The sequence below is a fragment of the Balaenoptera borealis genome (genome assembly GCF_965194805.1).
Source record: "Balaenoptera borealis genome assembly, chromosome: 19".
NCBI classification, from domain to species: Eukaryota; Metazoa; Chordata; class Mammalia; order Artiodactyla; family Balaenopteridae; genus Balaenoptera; species Balaenoptera borealis.
The window spans coordinates 65217789-65238350 of record NC_138878.1 but is presented as its reverse complement, the minus strand read 5'-3'; the positions used below and the strand labels follow the sequence as shown (position 1 = coordinate 65238350).

The 20562-nt window shown below is 38.4% G+C and overlaps 1 protein-coding gene across 1 annotated transcript in view; it reads right to left on the bottom strand.

Annotated features, from left to right (window-relative positions):
- Positions 1 to 442: 442 nt before the first annotated feature.
- LOC309616875 (zinc finger protein 320-like) overlaps positions 443 to 20562 on the bottom strand; it is a 212429-nt gene continuing 192309 nt past the window's right edge. Inside the window, exon 4 of the mRNA XM_082368181.1 lies at positions 443 to 702. Coding sequence (XP_082224307.1) covers positions 575 to 702 — 128 coding nt within the window. The 3' untranslated portion in view covers positions 443 to 574. The remainder of the gene's footprint in view (positions 703 to 20562) is intronic.

The following is a 20562-nucleotide window of genomic DNA, read 5'->3' as shown; positions in this document are numbered from 1 at the left end:
TGCTTTTCATTGTGGTGTGTGGGCTTCTCATTGTGGTGGCTTCTCTTGTTGTGGAGCACGGGCTCTAGGCACATGGGCTTCAGTAGTTGCAGCATGTGGGCTCAGTAGTTGAGGCATGTGGGCTCTAGGACATGAGGGCTTCAGTAGTTGTGGCACGCAGGCTCAGTAGTTGTGGCACATGGGCTTAGTTGCTCCGTGGCATGTGGGATCTTCCTGGACCAGAGATTGAACCCATGTCCCCTGCATTGGCAGGTGGATTCTTAACCACTGTGCCACCAGGGAAGTTCCAGAAAGTGTTTTGATAATTTCTCTTTTCTTCATACTTTGGAAATATTTGTGGAGAATTGATGTTAATTTTTCTTGAAATGCTTCTGGAATTATCCAGTTAATTCATCTACTCCAGGGTTTTTAATTAATTAATTAATTAATTAATTAATGGCTGTGTTGGGTCTTTGTTTCTGTGCAAGGGCTTTCTCTAGTTGTGGCAAGCGGGGGCCACTCTTCATTGCAGTGCATGGGCCTCTCACTATCACGGCCTCTCTTGTTGCGGAGCACAGGCTCCAGATGCGCAGGCTCAGTAGTTGTGGCTCACGGGCCTAGTTGCTCCGTGGCATGTGTGATCTTCCCAGACCAGGGCTCGAACCCGTGTCCCCTGCATTAGCAGGCAGATTCTCAACCGCTGCGCCACCAGGGAAGCCCCTACTCCAGGGTTTTTTAAAATTAGTTTTTTAGTCTGCTTACTAGTTGTAGGTTTGTCGTGATTTTTAAATTCATTCATGCTAGAATCTAAGGGGTTCTATGTTTCTAGAAATTCGATCTGTTTCTTTTTTTTGAGGTGTTCAATTTTTTGGTGTAGTATTGTTCATAGTAGCCTTGTATAATTACTTTTTGTTTTTTGGTATCATTTATAATGTCTCTTTTACTTCTGATTTTACTTGCATCTTACCTCTTCTTAATCTAGCTAAGGGTTTGTTAATATTATATAAAATTGTAAAGTATATTTACCCAAAGTGCTAAGTGGAATACTTGGTTATTTGTTATCTTTCAGCTGTATTTTCTCATGACATCCAGGGTTTGTTGCCAAAGAAGCCTTGCATAGAAGATTTATTTGTAAATGTGCTGGGAAATTATGAGAGCTGTCACCTTGGAAATTTATACTTAATGAAAGACTGGGGATGTAAGGAGGCACATGAAGGGCAAAAAGGATGTTATTATGGATGTAACCAAATTGGGACAATTACCCATAATGAAAACATCATTGCTGAAAGAAATTGAGGATACAAATCAAATTGGGAAAAATTCCATTTTAAGTCTGTAACTTTGCCAGAAAAATATGTTTTTGTAAGCAAGGACACACATGATTTAAAAAAATATATGTATATTCTCTGAAATGAAATTTGGAAAATATGGAAAGTCATCTAGTCTATGCTACAAATAATCATTCAAACCATTATGAATATAGGTTTGAATTAAACAGTCATTCAAACATGTCTGAAAGTCAGAGATTTGAAAATGAAGGAAAAAAATCTCATTATGACCAATTTGAGAGATCCTTTAGCAAGGGCTCATTATTTTTCAACTAACAAATATTTTCTCCCTATTCCAATATCTGTAATGTTGATAATAATGGGGGAGTCTTTATCCAACCATCGTCATTCAATGGGTATTACAGTATAGATAATATGGAGCAACACATGTAATCAAATGAGTGAGGCCTTAAGTGAGAGCTCTATCTTCAGTAATTACAACAGTATTTATAATGGAGCGAGAATCTATCCATACATTGAATCTGGGACTAACTTTGACCAAGACTCAAGACTCATGAAACATCAGAGAACTCAATTTTCAGAGAACCGTTATAAAGGGAATGAATGTAGAAATGTCTTTTATCAAAGCTCAAATCTTATTACAGATAAGAATATTCATATTGGAGAGAATAATTACAAATTAAGGAATGTGGTAAAGTTTTTAACCAGTCTTCAAGAGTTAGTCAGCATCCGAATATTCATGCTAGGGAGGAACGTTACAAGTGTAGTACATGTGGGAAAGTCTTTAATCAATTATTAAATCTAAATAGACATAGGGAAATCCATACTGTAGGGAAACATTACAGATGTGAAGAATGTGGCAAAGTCTTTAACCGACACTCAAGCCTTACTCGACATCAGAGAATTCATACTGCAGAGAAGCCTTACAAATGTACAGAATGTGGCAAAGCCTTTAACAAGCGTTCATATCTTGCTCAGCATCAGCGAATTCATACTGGAGAGAAAACTTATAAATGGAAAGAATGTGGCAAAGCCTTTAACTGCCCCTCGAGTCTTACCCGTCATGAGAGAATTCATACTGAGAAGAAACTATATAAATGTACAGAATGTGGCAAAGCCTTTAACAGGCGTTCATATTTTACTCAGCATCAGAGATCTCACACTGGAGAGAAACCTTTCAAATGTAAAGAATGCGGCAAAGCCTTTAACTGGCACTCAAACCTTGTCCAGCATGAGATAATTCATACAGGGGAGAAACCATACAAATGTAAAGAATGTGGCAAAGCTTTTAATTGCCACTCAAACCTTATTCGACATAAGATAATTCATACTGCAGAGAAGCCTTACAAATATAGATAATGTGACAAAGCCTTTAAGTGAGCTGTCACCTCACTCAATATCAGGTAGTGCATGGTGGAGGGAGACCCTACAAATGTAATAAGTGATGAATGACATTTGTCCTAAATATACACATTAGAAAATGCCAGAGAGTTCATACTAGGAAGAATGTTTGATGATGTAAAAAAATGCAGGAAAGTATTTAATTAAAAAATCAGATCTAAATAAATATCAGAGAATTCATAGTAGATACCTTCTAGTCAATAACTCTTTTCTGGTATTACTTTAAATCAAGATATTATAGAAAATAATCCAAAATTAAAACACTTAGAAAAATTATTTGTTAGTATGGATCACAGGATCAAGGGGAGAGCTGTTTGATAGGTATAATTATTATCACTGTATCCTTATTTATATTGACATTATTTGAAAATAAAATTTAATATAATTCAACTCTCAAATTGCTACATGCTATGCCTTTATTTCTAGTGTGAACTCATGGTTTTGATTATTGCTGCCTCAAAGATTAGAGAAACCCTCCTATATTAGGTGGGAATCACTTATATCTACTTTTCCATAGAAGACTAAGGATGCTGAAATTTAAAATGTACAATGAAAATCTAAATGGAGATAATGCTTGTCATTAATTTAAAACATTCTTATATGTCACCATTAGGTAAGCGTTCAGGGAATCATTCCTTGTCTTAAAGTAAGACAGAGGATCATTCTAAATTTTAAATAGTTGTATTAGTTGTTTTTTAAGGATAAAAAGCTTGTAGTTCATTAAAATTGTGAAGTATCTTCATAATATATCAATAAACAGAAGTCATGAATATTAGTTGATATGGTTGAAATAAAGACATCTTCACAGATATCCAAGAAAAGTATAGGCAACTCTTTACTAAAAGGTCATAAAATTAATTTATGTCCATGATTACTAATGATTAGCCTGAGTTTTGTTAATTATAGACATCCCAATTCTCAGATCCTTATCAAAAGAACAAGATGTTTTTGAATGCTTGTAATCTGTATTTTGATTCAGGATCATACAGTGGACTTTGAAAGGCTTTATTTAGAGTATGTGTGTACTTAATATATGTTAATTAATAAAACTGAATAGTTTTGTGTAATTAGTCAAGTGTTACCCTGCAACCAACATTAACCTCTCCCACATTATTTAAAGTTGTAGGTAAAAGATAGTAACAGTAAAGTTACTATCAGTGAGATGACATGTCTAGTAATCCCTTTTCCTACTGGCCTTAAACCTCAAATAATTTGAGATTGTGTTTACCAAAATTTGTATATTGTATTGTTTTCTCCTTTTTGTAACTACTTGGACATTGTGATGATTATAATAAGGATTATATATAATATTGTTGAGAGTTTACCTAAACTATTCCATGATATTCCTGCCCTGAGATCAGTTTTGTGTAGCCAGCCAGCCTGCAGGTGCCTTGAACTGGCACTAGCCATTCCTGTGAGCACATACACTAGATAACAGCTTTCAAAATCACAAGAAAATATAAGTTCCTGATATTCTTCTCCAGCAGCACTTGTGATCAACTGCCTTCCTGAATTCCAGGTTCTTCTTCTCATGTACCCCTTCAGTGAGACCTCTCAGAGCTCACCCAAATCTTGCTCACTTTAGTTTGAAGTGAACAATCCACAGTTAGTCCAGATAACCCATAGCACTTCACCAATGTTCTCTAATAAAGGCATGTGCCCCAAGTACTGCTACTTTGTCTTCCTGCATCTTGCCTTGGCCTCCATGAGTGGGTCCTCAAGGCTTGCTATTAATTATTTCAGGACCTGTGAGTAATAAACTCATCTACTTCAATTTCCCTAGTGGTCTTTTGTTGAACCCTGACTCATCATCCATTGCTGGGAACTCGTTTAACAAATGTTAATTTAGCAAAGTCACGCAAGTATAATTAAAAGCCATACATTTGTAAAGTTTGGAGATTAATCCTTTGTCAGTTGCTTCGTTTGCAAATATTTTCTCCCATTCTGAGGGTTGACTTTTCGTCTTGTTTATGGTTTCCTTTGCTGTGCAAAAGCTTTTAAGTTTCACTAGGTCCCATTTGTTTCTTATTGTTTTTAATTTCCATTTCTCTAGGAGATGGGTCAAAAAGGATCTTGCTGTGATTTATGTCATAGAGTGTTCTGCCTATGTTTTCTTCTAAGACTTTTATAGTGTCTGGCCTTACATTTAGGTCTTTAATCCATTTTGACTTTATTTTTGTGTATGGTGTTAGGGAGTGTTCTAATTTCATACTTTTACATGTACCTGTCCAGTTTTCCCAGCACTACTTATTGAAGAGGCTGTATTTTCTCCATTATATATTCTTGCCTCCTTTATCAAAAATAAGGTGACCATATGTGCATGGGTTTATCTCTGGGCTTTCGATCCTGTTCCATTGATCTATATTTCTGTTTTTGTGCCAGTAGCATACTGTCTTGATTAATGTAGCTTTGTAGTGTAGTCTGAAGTCAGGGAGCCTGATTCCTCCAGCTCCATTTTTCTTTCTCAAGATTGTTTTGGCTATTCACGGTCTTTTGTGTTTCCATACAAATTGTGAAATTTTTTGTTCTAGTTCTGTAAAAAATGCCATTGGTAGTTTGATAGGGATTGTATTGAATCTGTAGATTGCTTTGGGTAGTAGAGTCATTTTCACAATGTTGATTCTTCCAATCCAAGAACATAGTATATCTCTCCATCTGTTTGTATCATCTTTAATTTCTTTCATCAGTGTCTTATAGTTTTCTGCATACAGGTCTTTTGTCTCCCTAGGTAGGTTTATTCCTAGGTATTTCATTCTTTTTGTTGCAATGGTAAATGGGAGTGTTTCCTTAATTTCTCTTTCAGATTTTTCATCATTAACATATAGGAATGCAAGAGATTTCTGTGCATTAATTATGTATCCTGCTACTTTACCAAATTTATTGATTAGCTCTAGTAGTTTTCTGGTAGCATCTTTAGGATTCTCTATCTATAGTATCATGTAATCTGCAGTGACAGTTTTACTTCTTCTTTTCTGATATGGATTCCTTTTATTTCTTTTTCTTCTCTGATTGCTGTGGCTAAAACTTCCAAAACTATGTTGAATAATACTGGTGAGAGTGGGTAACCATGTTTTGTTCCTGATCTTAGTGGAAATGGTTTCAATTTTTCACCACTGAAAATGATGTTGGCTGTGAGTTTGTCATATATGGCCTTTATTATGTTGAGGTAAGTTCCCTCTATGCCTACTTTCTGGAGGGTTTTTATCATAAATGGGTGTTGAATTTTGTCAAAAGCTTTTTCTGCATCTATTGAGATGATCATATGGTTTTTATTCTTCAGTTTGTTAATGTGGTGTATCACATTGATTGATTTGCATATGTTGAAGAATCCTTGCATTCTTGGGATAAACCCCACTTGATCATGGTGTATGATCTTTTTAATGTGCTGTTGGATGCTGTTTGCTAGTATTTTGTTGAGGATTTTTGCATCTATGTTCATCAGTGATATTGGTCTGTAGTTTTCTTTTTTTGTAACATCTTTGTCTGGTTTTGGTATCAGGGTGATGGTGGCCTCATAGAATGAATTTGGGAGTGTTCCACTCTCTGCTATCTTTTGGAAGAGTTTGAGAAGGATGGGTGTTAGCTTTTCTCTAAATGTGTGATGGAATTCACGTGTGAAGCCATCTGGTCCTGGGCTTTTGTTTGTTGGGAGATTTTAAATCACAGTTTCAATTTCAGTGCTTGTGATTTGTCTGTTCATATTTTCTATTTCTTCCTGGTTCAGTCTTGGAAGGTTGTGCTTTTATAAAAATTTGTCCATTTCTTCCAGGTTGTCCATTTTATTGGCATAGAGTTGCTTGTAATCGCTCATGATCCTTTGTATTTCTGCAGTGTCAGTTGTCACTTCTCCATTTTCATTTCTAATTCTGTTGATTTGAGTCTTCTCTCTTTTTTTCTTGATGAGCCTGGCTAATGGTTTATCAATTTTATCTTCTCAAAGAACCTTCTCAAAAAGCTTTTAGTTTTATTGATCTTTGCTATTGTTTCCTTCATTTCTTTTTCATTTATTTCTGATCTGATCTTTATGATTTCTTTCCATCTGCTAACTTTGGGTTCTTTTTTGTTCTTCTTTCTCTAATAGCTTTAGGTGTAAGGTTAGGTTGTTTATTTGAGATTTTTGTTGTTTCTTGAGGTAGGATTGTATTACTATAAGCTTCCCTCTTAGAACTGCTTTTGCTGCATCCCATAGGTTTTGGGTCACCGTGTTTTCATTGTCATTTGTGTCTATGTATTTTTTTTATTTCCTCTTTGATTTCTTCAGTGATCTTTTGCTTATTAAGTAGTGTGTTGTTTAGCCTCCATGTGTTTGTATTTTTTACAGTTTTTTTTCCTGTAATTGGTATCTAGCTTCATAGTGTTGTCATTGGAAAAGATACTTGATACAATTTCAATTTCCTTAAATTTTCCAACACTTGATTTGTGACCCAAGATATGATCTATCCTGGAGAATGTTCCATGTGCACTTAAGCAGAAAGTGTATTCTGTTGCTTTTGGATGGAATGTCCTATAAATATCAATCAAGTCCATCTGGTCTAATGTGTCATTTAAAGCTTGTGTTTCCTTATTTATTTTCATTTTGGATGATCTGTCCATTGGTGAAAGTGGGATGTTAAAGTCCCCTACTATCATTGTGTTACTGTCAGTTTCCCCTTATATGGGTGTTAGCATTTGCCTTATGTATTGAGTTGCTCCTATGTTGGGTGCATAAATATTTACAATTGTTATATCTTCTTCTTGGATTGATCCCTTGATCATTATGTAGTGTCCTTCTTTGTCTCTTGTAATAGTCTTTATTTTAAAGTCTATTCTGTGTGATATGAGAATTGCTACTCCAGCTTTCTTTTGATTTCCATTATGCATAGAATATCTTTTTCCATCCCCTCACTTTCAGTCTGTACATGGCCCTAGGTCTGAAGTGGCTCTCTTGTAGACAGCATATATATGGGTCTTGTTTTTGTATCTATGCAGCCAGTCTATGTCTTTTGGTTGGAGCATTTAATCTATTTACATTTAAGGTAGTTATCAATATGTATGTTCCTATTACTGTTTTCTTAATTGTTTTGGGTTTGTTATTGTAGGTCTTTCCTTCTCTTTTGTTTCCTGCCTAGAGAAGTTCCTTTAGCATTTGTTGTAAAGCTGGTTTGGTGGTGCTGAATTCTCTTAGCTTTTGCTTGTCTGTAAAGGTTTTAATTTCTCCATCGAATCTGAATGAGATCCTTGCTGGGTAGAGTAATCTTTGTTGTAGGTTTTTCCCTTTCATCACTTTAAATATGTCCTGCCACTCCCTTCTGGCTTGCAGAGTTTCTGCTGAAAGATCATCTGTTAACCTTATCGGGATTCTCTTGTATGTTATTTGTTGCTTTTCCCTTGCTGCTTTTAATATTTTTTCTTTGTATTTAATTTTTGATAGTTTGATTAATATGTATCGTGGTGTGTTTCCCCTTGGATTTTTCCTGTATGGGACTCTCTGCGCTTCCTGGACTTGATTGACTATTTCTTTTCTCATATTGGGGAAGTTTTCAACTATCATTTCTTCAAATATTTTCTCAGAACTTTTCTTTTCCTTCTTCTGGGACCCCTGTAATTCGAATGTTGGTGCATTTAATGTTATCCCAGAGGTCCCTGAGACTGTCCTCAATTCTTTTCATTCTTTTTTCTTTATTCTGCACTGCAGTAGTTATTTCCACTATTTTATCTTCCGGGTCATTTATCTGTTCTTCTGCCTTAGTTATTCTGCTATTGATTCCTTCTAGAGAATTTTTAATATCATTCGTTGTGTTGTTCATCATTGTTTGTTTGCTCTTTAGTTCTTCTAGGTCCTTGTTAAAAGTTTCTTGTATCTTCTCCATTCTATTTCCAAGAATTTGGATCATCTTTACTATCATTACTCTGAATTCTTTTTTAGGTAGACTGCCTATTTTGTCTTCATTTGTTTGGTCTGGTTGGTTTTTCCCTTGCTCCTTCATCTGCTGTGTGTTTCTCTGTCTTCTCATTTTGCTTAACTTACTGTGTTTGGGTTCTCCTTTTTGTAGGCTACAGGTTTGTAGTTCCCGTTGTTTTTAGTATCTGCCCCCAGTGGCTAAGGTTGGTTCAGTGGGTTGTGTAGGCTTCCTGGTGGAGGGCACTGGTGCCTGTGTTCTGGTGGATGAGGCGGTATCTTGTCTTTCTGGTGGGCAGGACCATGTCTGTTGGTGTGTTTTGGGGTGTCTGTGACCTTATTATGATTTTAGGCAGCCTCTCTGCTAATGGGTGGGTTTGTGTTCCTGTCTTGCTAGTTGTTAGGCATAGGGTTTCCAGCACTGTAGCTTGCTGGTCATTGAGTGGAGCTGGGTCTTATCATTGAGATGGAGATCTCTGGGAGAGTTTTCGCTGTTTGATATTATGTGGAACTGGGAGGCCTCTGGTGGACCAATGTCCTGAACTCAGCTCTCCCACCTCAGAGGCACAGGCCTGACACCAAGCCTGAGCACCAAGACACTGTCAACCACACAGCTCAGAAGAAAAGGGAGAAAAAAAGAAAGAAAGGAAGAAAAATAATTAAGTTATTAATATAAAAAATAAAAAATTATTGAAAACAAAAAAAACAGTAATAAAAAAAAGAAAGAAAGAAAAAACAGAGCAACCAAACCAAAAAACAAATCCACCAATGATAAGCACTAAAAACTACGCTAAAAAAAAAAAAAAAGACAGAACCCTGGGACAAATGGTGAAAACAAAGCTATACAGACAAAATCATATAAGGAAGCATAGACATACACACTCACAAAAAGAGAAAAAGGGAGAAAAAAGGGGAAATATATATATCTATATATTAAAAAAAAAGGAAGAGAGTAAGCAAATCAATAAACAAATCTACCAATGATAATAAACTCTAAATACTAAACTAAGGTGAACATAAGACCAGAAACAAATTAGATGCAGAAAGCAAACCCCAAGTCTACAGTTGCTCCCAAAGTCCACTGCCTCAATTTTGGGATGATTCATTGTCTGTTCAGGTATTCCAGAGATGCAGGGTACATCACGTTGATTGTGGAGATTTAATCCGCTGCTCCTGAGGTTGCTGGGACTGATTTCCCTTTCTCTTCTTTTTTCGCACAGCTCCTGGGGTTCAGCTTTGGATTTGGCCCCGCCTCTACATGTAGGTCGCCTGAGGGCGTCTGTTCCCTACCCAGACAGGACGGGCGGGGTTAAAGTAGCAGCTGATTAGGGGGCTCTGGCTCACTCAGGTCAGGGGGAGGGAGGGGTACGGATGCGGGGCGAGCCTGTGGCAGCAGAGGCCGGCGTGACATTGCACCAGCCTGAGGCGCACCGTGCGTTCTCCCAGGGAAGTTGTCCCCGGATCACGGGACCCTGGCAGTGGTGGGCTGCGTGGGCTCCCAGGAAGGGAGGTGTGGATCGTGACCTGTGCTTGCACATAGGCTTCTTGGTGGCGGCAGCAGCAGCCTTAGCGTCTCATGCCTGTCTCTGGGGTCCGCACTGATAGCCGCGGCTCGCGCCTGTCTCTGGAGCTCGTTTAGGTGGTGCTCTGAATCCCCTCCACGTGCACCCCAAAACAATGATCTCTTGCCTCTTAGGCAGGTTCAGACTTTTTCCTAGACTCCCTCCCAGCTAGCTGTGGCGCACTATCCCCCTTCAGGCTGGGTTCACGTGGCCAACCCCAGTCCTCTCCCTGGGATCCAACCGAAGCCCGAGCCTCAGCTCCCAGCCCCCACCTGTCCTGGCGGGTGAGCAGACAAGCCTCTTGGGCTGGTGAGTGCTGGTCTGCACCGATCCTCTGTGTGGGAATCTCTCTGCTTTGCCCTCTGTACCCCTGTTGCTGCGCTCTCCTCTGTGACTCTGAAGCTTCCCCCCCCCCGCCCCCATCACCGCCAGTGAAGGGGCTTCCTAGTGTGTGGAAACTTTTCCTCCTTCACAGCTCCCTCCCAGAGGTGCAGGTCCTGTCCCTATTCTTTTGTCTCTGTTTTTTTTTTCTTTTTTCTTTTGCCCTATCCAGGTACGTGGATATTTTCTTGCCTTTTGGGAAGTCTGAGTTCTTCTGCCAGCATTCAGTAGGTGTTCTGTAGGAGTTGTTCCACATGTAGATGTATTTGTGGGGAGGAAGGTGATCTCCACGTCTTACTCCTCTGCCATCTTGAAGCTGTATCCTCCCTCTAAAAAGTTGGCAGGGAGTTGATGGAAAAGTTGGGGACCTGTTAAGCCGTGGCTGGAACTCAGCAGCAGCGGAGGGGTTCCCGGGGTGGGGGTGCATGGTGACTGCAGGGACCTTATGTCTGGGGAGCAGGAGGGCAGGCCCCTGTCTCTTCCTTTCCCCCCCTTTTTTTCCTTTGTGCTTAGTCTGGTGTCACTTGCTCATAGGGGGCTGCATGCAGAGGCCTCGAACTTGACGCTTCAGACCAGAGTTCCTGGGGCAAAATGGCCTCATAGAGACCTCAGCCCATGGGTCGTGGGCAGAAGCGCTGTACACCTGTACATATACTTTGAAGAATAAGTTTCACAATCCTATTAATGTTCAAATCCATTACCTCAGCACATAGTTGTCACCTTTTCTTGTGGTAAGAAACCTTAAAATATAGTCTCTTAGCAAATTTCAAATATACAATTGTAAAAATAAATCAAGAAAACCTCATTTTAAGTTTGATCAGAAAGCATTGAAGTGGGAGCTCTCTTGTACATCCCACGCTTTCAGTTTACATAACCTGCAGGGAGAAGGTTGAGAAGTATGTCGCTTTTCTTCTAGTACAAGAGAACTTAATCTCCCGCTTATGACAAAAAGAAGAACGATTTCCTCCTGCCTCAGCCATACATTAAACCACTTGCAGCCATGAGAAAACAGCACGTCCTTGAATTTATCTTCTTCTCCACTGACTTTGTTCAAAACAACCCTCACCAAGTTCCTTCTAAAATCTAATAAGGGCAAGTCTCTCTCTTTGTTCTTTGGACTTGACTATGATTCTTCACAGCTTGCCTGTCCTGAATTGCAATTCTTTGCTATTCCTGAAAAAATCCATTTTGCTGGCTATATAACTGGCTATCTTTATTTTCGAGGTGGACACGGTACATTTTTATTAACTATTTTCACCAGGTAATAAATTACAACCACCATTGTACTCGTTGCTTTTATGAACTCAACATTTTAGAATTCAAATATCAGTGAGTTCATACAGTATTTGCCTTCACGTGTCTGGCTTATTTTACTTAGCATAATGTCCACCAGCCTCATCCATGTTTTGTAAATAGAAAGATTTACTTCTTTTTTTAAGATTGGAATATATATCACACTTTATTTCAGCATATTCACCAGGGAAACTATTGTGAGCTACCTCTTTATATTTTCTTTAATGTCTACAATTAAAAATAAAAAACGGCTGACATTAAATTTCAGTGAGAATATGGTAAAATTTGAATTCTCATATCTTGCTGTTGGGTGTGGAAAACCTTTGGCATTGACTTATAACAAACATTACCTATTACCCCCACCCCCCACAAGAAAGGTAAATTTACACAACTCCTCTGAATTGCTACTTCACTCTTTCTGTGTTCCTTCCATCCATCTCTATTTAGTTGATGTTTTATAGAAACATTTTTTGTATTTTAAACTAATGATATGTACACAGGGGAAAAGATAGAAATGCGGGTCTCAGTATATCCATCTTCTTTAGAAATATGGGACATTTAGTATCAAACTCACAGGTTATTATGAGGATTAATTCACATAATGTGTATGAAGGTCTCAACCACCTTACCTACTTGTAAACACATAGTAGATGTTTTTATAAACATTGCATTAATGAATGCATGAATGCATGTTTTTTCTTTTTTTAATACAGAATTGCTCCGACATTACTGCCTCTCTAGCCTTATGTAAATGTTAAAGGGCTAATAAATGTGATGTTGCAAGGCAGAGATTTTTGGTCTTCACTGTGAACCTACAGTATTAATGTTGGGATAAGATGGTTGAGAGTAGGGGGCTCAAGTATGCTGTGTCTTCTTTCTCTAGCTTAGTGGTGCCTGTAATAAATCTAGAGGGAACAGTGTCAGCACTGACATGGAACTTGTTAAAAATGCCAGTTCATGGACCCTACCCCAAACTTGAAGAATCACAGTACTTTAGAGTGTGGTATAGAACAACAAGTGATTTGTATGTACATTAGCGCTTGAGAAGTAAAGCTTAGATAAAAGTTTCTTGACTCAGGCTTGCAAAGAGGATCACATAGATTTTGAGAACAATCATTAATTATGCCCTCTCCCATATATTCTATCAGTTTGGGTGGTAACATCAGTGTTCCTTTTTTTTTTTTTAAACTTATTATATTGAAGTATAGTTGATTTACAATGTTGTGTTAATTTTTGCTGTATGGCAAAGTGATTCAGGTACACATATGTATACATTCTTTTTCATATTCTTTTCCATTATGGTTTATCACAGGATATTGAATATATCAATAGTTCCCTGTGATATACACTATATTGTTTAGCCATTCTATATATAATAGTTTGCATCTGCTAATCCAAAACTCCCAATGCATTTCTTCCTTTTCCCCTTCCCCCTTGGCAACAAGTCTGTTCTCTATGTCTCTGAGTCTGTTTCTGTTTCGTAGATCAGTTCATTTGTGTCACATTTTAGATTCCACATATAAGTGATATCATATATTTGTCTTCCTCTGACTTATTTCACTTAGTATGGTAATCTCTAGGCCTATCTGTCTTGCTGCAAATGGCATTATTTCATTCTTTTTTATGGCTAAGGAGTATTCCATTGTATATATGTACCACATCTTTATCCCTTCATCGGTTGACAGATATTTAGGTTGTTTCCATGTCTTGGCTATTGTGAATGGTGCTGCTATGAACATAGGGGTGCACATATCATTTTGAATTATAGTTTTGTCCAGTAAATTAAAAAAAATAACTTCTATGATTATTACACCATACTCTTGTTTCTAGCAATAAATTAAGACTTTCTATTACTATCCATATGTTGCTTCATCTTCCATAAGTAAGTTCATTTAAGTCATGGAAAACTATGCAATATATTAACCTTTAAGTAAGCTCTTTTAACCTTGATTAAAATGTGATATTAGAGCCTAAAATAAATACATAGACTTAACAGAAAAATATTACAAGAAAACTTACATAAAATAAAATAAATTAAAAATTTACATATAACTATAACTTAGAAATATTTTATATTATTATTATTTTTTTTATAAATTTATTTTATTTATTTTTTTACTTTTGGCTGAGTTGGGTCTTTGTTGCTGTGCACGGGCTTTCTCTAGTTGTGGCAAGTGGGGGCTACTCATCCTTGCGGTGTGCAGGCTTCTCATTGCAGTGGCTTCTCTTGTTGCGGAGCACGGGATCTAGGCATGCGGGCTTCAATAGATGTGGCATGTGGGCTCAGTAGTTGTGGCTTGTGGGCTCTAGAGAGCAGGCTCAGTAGTTGTGGCGCATGGGCATAGTTGCTTCATGGCATGTGGGATCTTCCTGGACCAGGGCTTGAACCCCTGTCCCCTACATTGGCAGGCAGATTCTTAACCACTACGCCACCAGGGAAGCCCTTATATTATTATTATTAGTTTTTTTTTTAAAGGGAACGCTATTTATTTATTTATTTATTTGGCTGTGTTGGGTCTTCGTTTCTGTGCGAGGGCTTTCTCTAGTTGCGGCGAGCGGGGGCCACTCTTCATCGCGGTGTGCGGGCCTCTCACTGTCGCGGCCTCTCTTGTTGCGGAGCACAAGCTCCAGACGCTCAAGCTCAGTAGTTGTGGCTCATGGGCCTATTTGCTCCACGGCATGTGGGATCTTCCCAGACCAGGGCTCGAACCCGTGTCCCCTGCATTGGCAGGCAGATTCTCAACCACTGCGCCACCAGGGAAGCCCTTATATTATTTTAACTATCATGTTATTAATATTTAGAAAACAAATATCAGGTAGATATGGGTACAGTACAATGATGGTCACCAATGTCACTGCAACCAGCCTACACAGGTTTGAACCCTGACTACACTGCCTCATACATGGGATTAGTGCCCTCATAATAGTACCCCAGAAAATCTCACTTGCCCCTGGTCACACTTGACTACATAGCTAGAGGACCTTCTCTATGAGCCAGAAATTGTGCCATCACTAGACATTGAATTTCTGATGCCTTGATCTTGAACTTCCCAGCCTCTGCCACAGTGAGATAAAAAATCAGTTGTTCATAAACTACCCAGTCTTTGGTATTATTTTTAGCAAATCAAAGAGATCAAGGCAAAAACTGGTACTAAGAAGTAAGGGTACACCTGAAAAAAATTACTTAAAACTGTGGAAGTGGTATTGGAACTGCATAATGGATAGAGTATGGAGGAGATTGGAACTGCATGCTAGAAAAAGCCTGCATTACTGGGAAAAATTATTAAGGGCAATTTTGGTGAAAGCTCAGAAGGAAAATAGTAGAGCTGGAGAGAGAACCTCAATTGTCTTAGAGAATACCTAAGTGTCCATCAACAAAATTTTGGGAGAAATATATACTCTAAAGTCGAATCTGATGAAATCACAGACAGAAATGAGGAACAGCTTATTTGAAAGTGGAGGAAAGGTGATTGCTCTTTTAATATGGCAAAGAGCTTGGCTGAGTTGTGGTTCTCTCCTAAAATTCTCTGCAATGTATTTCTTGTGAGTGATGGAACTTTGGCTCAAGAAAGTTCTAAGCAAAGCGTGGGAGGAGCAGCCTGATTTCTCTTAAATGCTTGTAGTAAACTGGGGGAAGAGGGAAACAACGTAAATATGGAATCGTTAATCAAAACAGAAGCAGAACTTAAAATTTGGAAAATTCTCAGCCAGGAATTTAAAACAAGTACAGTTAATATACTAAGTGCTATAGGGATAAAATATGCAACATGCATGAACAGATAGCAATATAAGCAAGAGAGAAAATACTGATAAAGATAAGAAATGCTTCACAGATATAAAGAATGTGTTTGAGTGGCTTATTAGTAGACCCGACACAAGTAAGGAAAAATATGTCTGTGCTTGAAGACATATCAATAAAAACCTCCAAAGGTGAAGGAAGGGAGAAAGTGAGCTGAGAAAAATATAAACAGAACAGCATATGTAAAGATTGAGCAACAATTAAAACAGTGTGTCATATATGTAAGGGGTATACCAGAAGGAGACTAAAGAGAGAAAGGAATGAAAAATATTTAAAATGATGGTGACTGAGAATTTTCCCAAATGTCTACATCAAAACCAGAATATCTAAATCCAGACAAAAAACATTAATAATACTTATAACTATGGTTCAGTATCTCTCAGGAAAAAAAGATGTAAAAATCCACAACCCAAAATTAGCAAATTGAATCCAAAATGTTATAAAAGAGTTGTACACTCAACCAAGAGGAATTATCCCAGTTAAGCAAGGCTGTTTCAACACTCAAAAATTAATTACTTGTATACATGTCATCAACATGGTAATGAAGGCAAAATATATCATCATATATTTGTGGACATTGTGGACATTATATGATGTGGACAATGTGGACATCATGTGGACATTTTTGACAAACTCCAACACCCATTCTAGATAAAAACTCTCATGTAACTGGGAATAGAAATGAGCTTTCTCATCTTAATAAAGATAATCTACAAAAAAAAGCTTACATCACACTTAAAGGTAAGAAAATCTTTCTTACTAAGTAGGTAGGAAGCAAGGTAGTCCCCTTTCACTATTTCTTTTTCAGTATTGTATAAGAAGTCCATACTAATGCAATTAGACAAGAATAGAAAATAAAACGAATACAGATTGGGTAGAAGAAATTAATAAACTAGCAACTTGATGAAAACATGGACCAAAAAATTTAACAGACATCTCATCAAAGAAGATGGACAATTAACATATAAGCATATGGGAAGATGAAACACATTACATGTCATCAGTAAAATATAAATTACAAATTCAATGATATAACACTAGTATGGGCAAACTGATATAACTCTTAGAATGGCCAAATTTTGGAACACTGACAATAACAAATGCTGTGGTGGATGTGGAGCAAGAAGAAATCTCATTCATTGCTAGTGGAATGCAAAACAGTGCAGCTACTCTGGAAGACAGACTAGCAGTTTCTACAATAGTAAACATACTCTTACCGTACAATCCAGCAGTGGTCTACAATGATATTTCCTGAAAAACGTTGAAAACTTACTTCTGCACAAAAACTTGTACCTGGATATTTATAGCACTTTTATTCGTAACTGCCAAAATTTGAAAGTAACCAAGGTGTCCTTTGTAGGTGAATTGATAAATATATTCTGGTACATTCTGGGAGTGGAATACTATTCAGCACTATAAAAGGAATTTATCCAGGTACAAAAATATATGGAAGCTCCTTAAATGCATTAACTGAAAGAAGCCAGTCTGAAAAGGCTTCATGATGTATGATGTTAGCAACATGATATTTGTTAAAGGCATATGTGTGAGAGAGTAAAAATTTCATTGTTTGCCAGGGTTGGCAAAGGTGGGGCTATGACTATCCTAAGGGTAGAGGGCTTTCAGGACAATGAAAATAATCTGGGCAAAACTATAATGATGGATACATGTCATTATACGTTTGTCCAAAGCCATAAATTACACATCCCTAAAAGCGAAACAAAGTAAACTATGGGCTTTAAATGTTTATGATGTCGATGAGGTTCCTCAATGGTTAGAAATGCACCCCTCTGGTGGGGGATGATGATCATGGGCGAGGCTATGTACGTAGCAAGAGCAAGAGGTATATGGGAAATTTCTGTACCTTACTCTCAATTTTGCTGTGACACTAAAGCTTTTATAAGAAAATCTTTTTTTTAATATCCATTTATTTTTTAAAATTATTTATTTATTTATTTTTTGGCTGCGCTGGGTCTTCATTGCTGCACGCAGGCCCTCTCTAGCTGCGGCGAGCGGGGGCCACTCCTTGTTGCGGTGCGCGGGCTTCTCATCACAGTGGCTTCTCTTGTTGCGGAGCATGGGCTCCAGGCGCGCGGGCTTCAGCAGTTGTGGCATGCAGGCTCAGTAGTTGTGACTCGCGGGCTCCAGAGCGCGGGCCCAGCAGTTGTGGCGCACGGGCTCAGTTGCTCCGCGGCATGTGGGATTTTCCCGGACCGGGGCTCGAACCCGTGTCCCCTGCATTGGCAGGCGGATCCCCAACCACTGCACCACCAGGGAAGCCCAAGAAAATCTTTAAAAATTTAAAAAATATTGGTATTTCTGCATGCACACTTAAGATATTTTAATAATTCAGGGCTCTCAAATAACATTTGAAAAATGAATACACATCACTAGTTTTTACCTCCATCAATGCACTTTAAAAATGTGATAAAATATAAGTGACTCATAAGGGGAAGAGAACAAACTGCAGCAGAATTTATAAAAACAGAAACATACACCTACTAGAGCAACCACAACAAAAAATCTCATCTGTTAATTCACTTATAATGTGCCATAATACTTAACATAGTTCATGACTTTCTTTGTGTATCATCAAATATGCATTTATGGCATAATTTTAAAGGCTTTTGTCCCTTCCAAACACACACTTTTGATCCATCCTCCATTGCTGCCTTTGGTTTATTTTCAAAGAGAGCTGTGATGTAAACACCGTCAGTCTCCTGGTTTCTGAAACTGGAGGCTCCCTCACCTGCAAATCATTTTGTGATTCCACGGGGCCCCATGCAGGGGAGGGGGTGTGAAGACCTAAGGACTTGGGGTAACCTTGGGAAGAGTTCTGAGAGCAAAGCCTCAGACAACCCTGATGCCACCATGTGATATTGCCAACCACTCACTTCCCATCTCCCCTTCTCCAAGCAGAGATGCACTAGGCAATGACAGGGCCACGCCCATTCTAGGAAGAGCCCCTCCCCAGGGAATCAGGCTGACAGAGCCTGAGCTTCTAGAAGTTCCCGCCCCAAATCATCACACTACTCAGACATCACAGGTGTGTTGTGTGATATCTCTAGGTCAGTGCTACTGAAAATGGGTCTTGGCGGAACAACATAAGCACCAACAGGAAACTTGTTAAAGGTGTCATTTACGGACCCCACCTCAAACTTGCAGGTTCATGACTTCTTAGAGTGGGAGCTGATCCCAAACCGATTTGTATTTACTTTAAAGCTTCAGAAAAACAAAACAAAACAAAACAAACAGTTGGCTAGGGGGTTTCCATCTGGTTTCTAATCAGGAGTACGTGACCAGTGTTAAGAAATCACATCACCTGTGCCCTCCCCACATATAGTCCGGCTATTGGTGCTGTGGGAGGGTCAGTGTTGTTTGTATTAAGTGCTCCAGGTGATTCTAAGGTGAGCCCAGGGTTAACCACGTGGGCTCCCGGGTACATTTGTGCGAGTTCAGACCAAGCGCCAGTCCTAGGAGAGGTATGCAGGGTCTGCTGTACGGGGGGTTGGAAGGGGAACGTCAGTGCAGCCCACATACCCCATGTTAGCAGAATTTGGGGACATCAAATGAGGAGAGAACACGTGTAGACAACAAAGAAGAAATTCCCAGTTTGGTCTCCATGTAAGAGCTTATTTTTCCTGAATCTCTCCTGAGACAAAGGACAGGAGAGCTTGGCATTTTCACCATTTCAAGATCCTTTTGCCTGTGAGCGTGTTGGAAGCAGGTGAAGGAGCTGTGCTTACACTATTGAGGGTATATTCTCAAGATGCTGGTGTGATTCCTCAACATAATATTGGTGAGTAAACAAACCAGAGCAGGAGGAAGAAAAGAAGGAAACGGCAACTTCTCAGGTAAATGTCCAGTCCTGGGTCAGAGGCTGTGTCTCCTTTTCCTCCTGAAATGCTGTGGATTGAGAATACACTAATTTAATTCTCTGTTTCTCATGTTCCTGCCTAGGGAGGTTTTTTTTTTTCTTTTCTTTTTTTTACTAGTTATTTCCTTTCCTTTTATTTTTATGATAATCAAGATCAGCTGCATACAATACTCTTTCATGCCCCAGAGGCTTTCTTCCATTTTCTGCTTCCAGGCTCCCTTTAGAGCATGAATAATTCTCACCAAGAATTAATGACTTACAAGCAATGGATATATTCCCTTTGTGAGAGATTAACATGGGAAAGCATTGCTATCCAAGATTCCCACAGGGATGGTGTTGGGTCTGGGGATCATAGGGAAGAAGGGGAAAATGAAGTGATTAGTTTACGTATGGATACAGCATCTACTCTTTATAACAGGAATAAGGAAATGCATATATATCAGGAGGACCTTAGTGGTCAAGAATTCTTCAGAAAGTACTGAAAAAAAAAAAAAAACGAAGTAAGAGAAACTATTCCCTATATAGGTAAGAAAAACTTACTATTTAAATACACTATTAGGAAATCAAGCATGGGAGGTATGTATTGATAGAAACTTGCATTAAAATGACATTTTCATGATACATTCAGATTATGATTTCCCTGTTTTTGCCAAAAATACCCAAGCAGTGATAATGTGTCCTTCTGAGTGCTTCAGTCACCTGATATCCATTTATCCCATTACAACTCATGTTCACTGATACAGGTGTTTTCCGTGAGATCTCTGAGATTCCCGCATCATGAAGGTCATATTTTTTCCCTTTATCTTTAGTAAGGGTCTTGGAAAGATTTAGTGAAGATGTTCATAAGCCATCACAGTAAGTGTGGGAACTTCATTTCTTCTTAGTTTCTCTTTGCTTGTAGTTGGCTTTGAAATAACTTTCAACTGCGTTTGGTAGCGATTGGGTTTTATATGTGGAGGTTTTCATCAGTGAAGCCTAGGTTTTGATAGTATCTATTATACTCCACAGTCATGTAATAGACATACTCTTCTTCTTTGTAGTTTTCAAATGTTTAGAAGAGTAATATTAGTAATATATATTTAACTGTGTCAAATTTCTAAAATAAT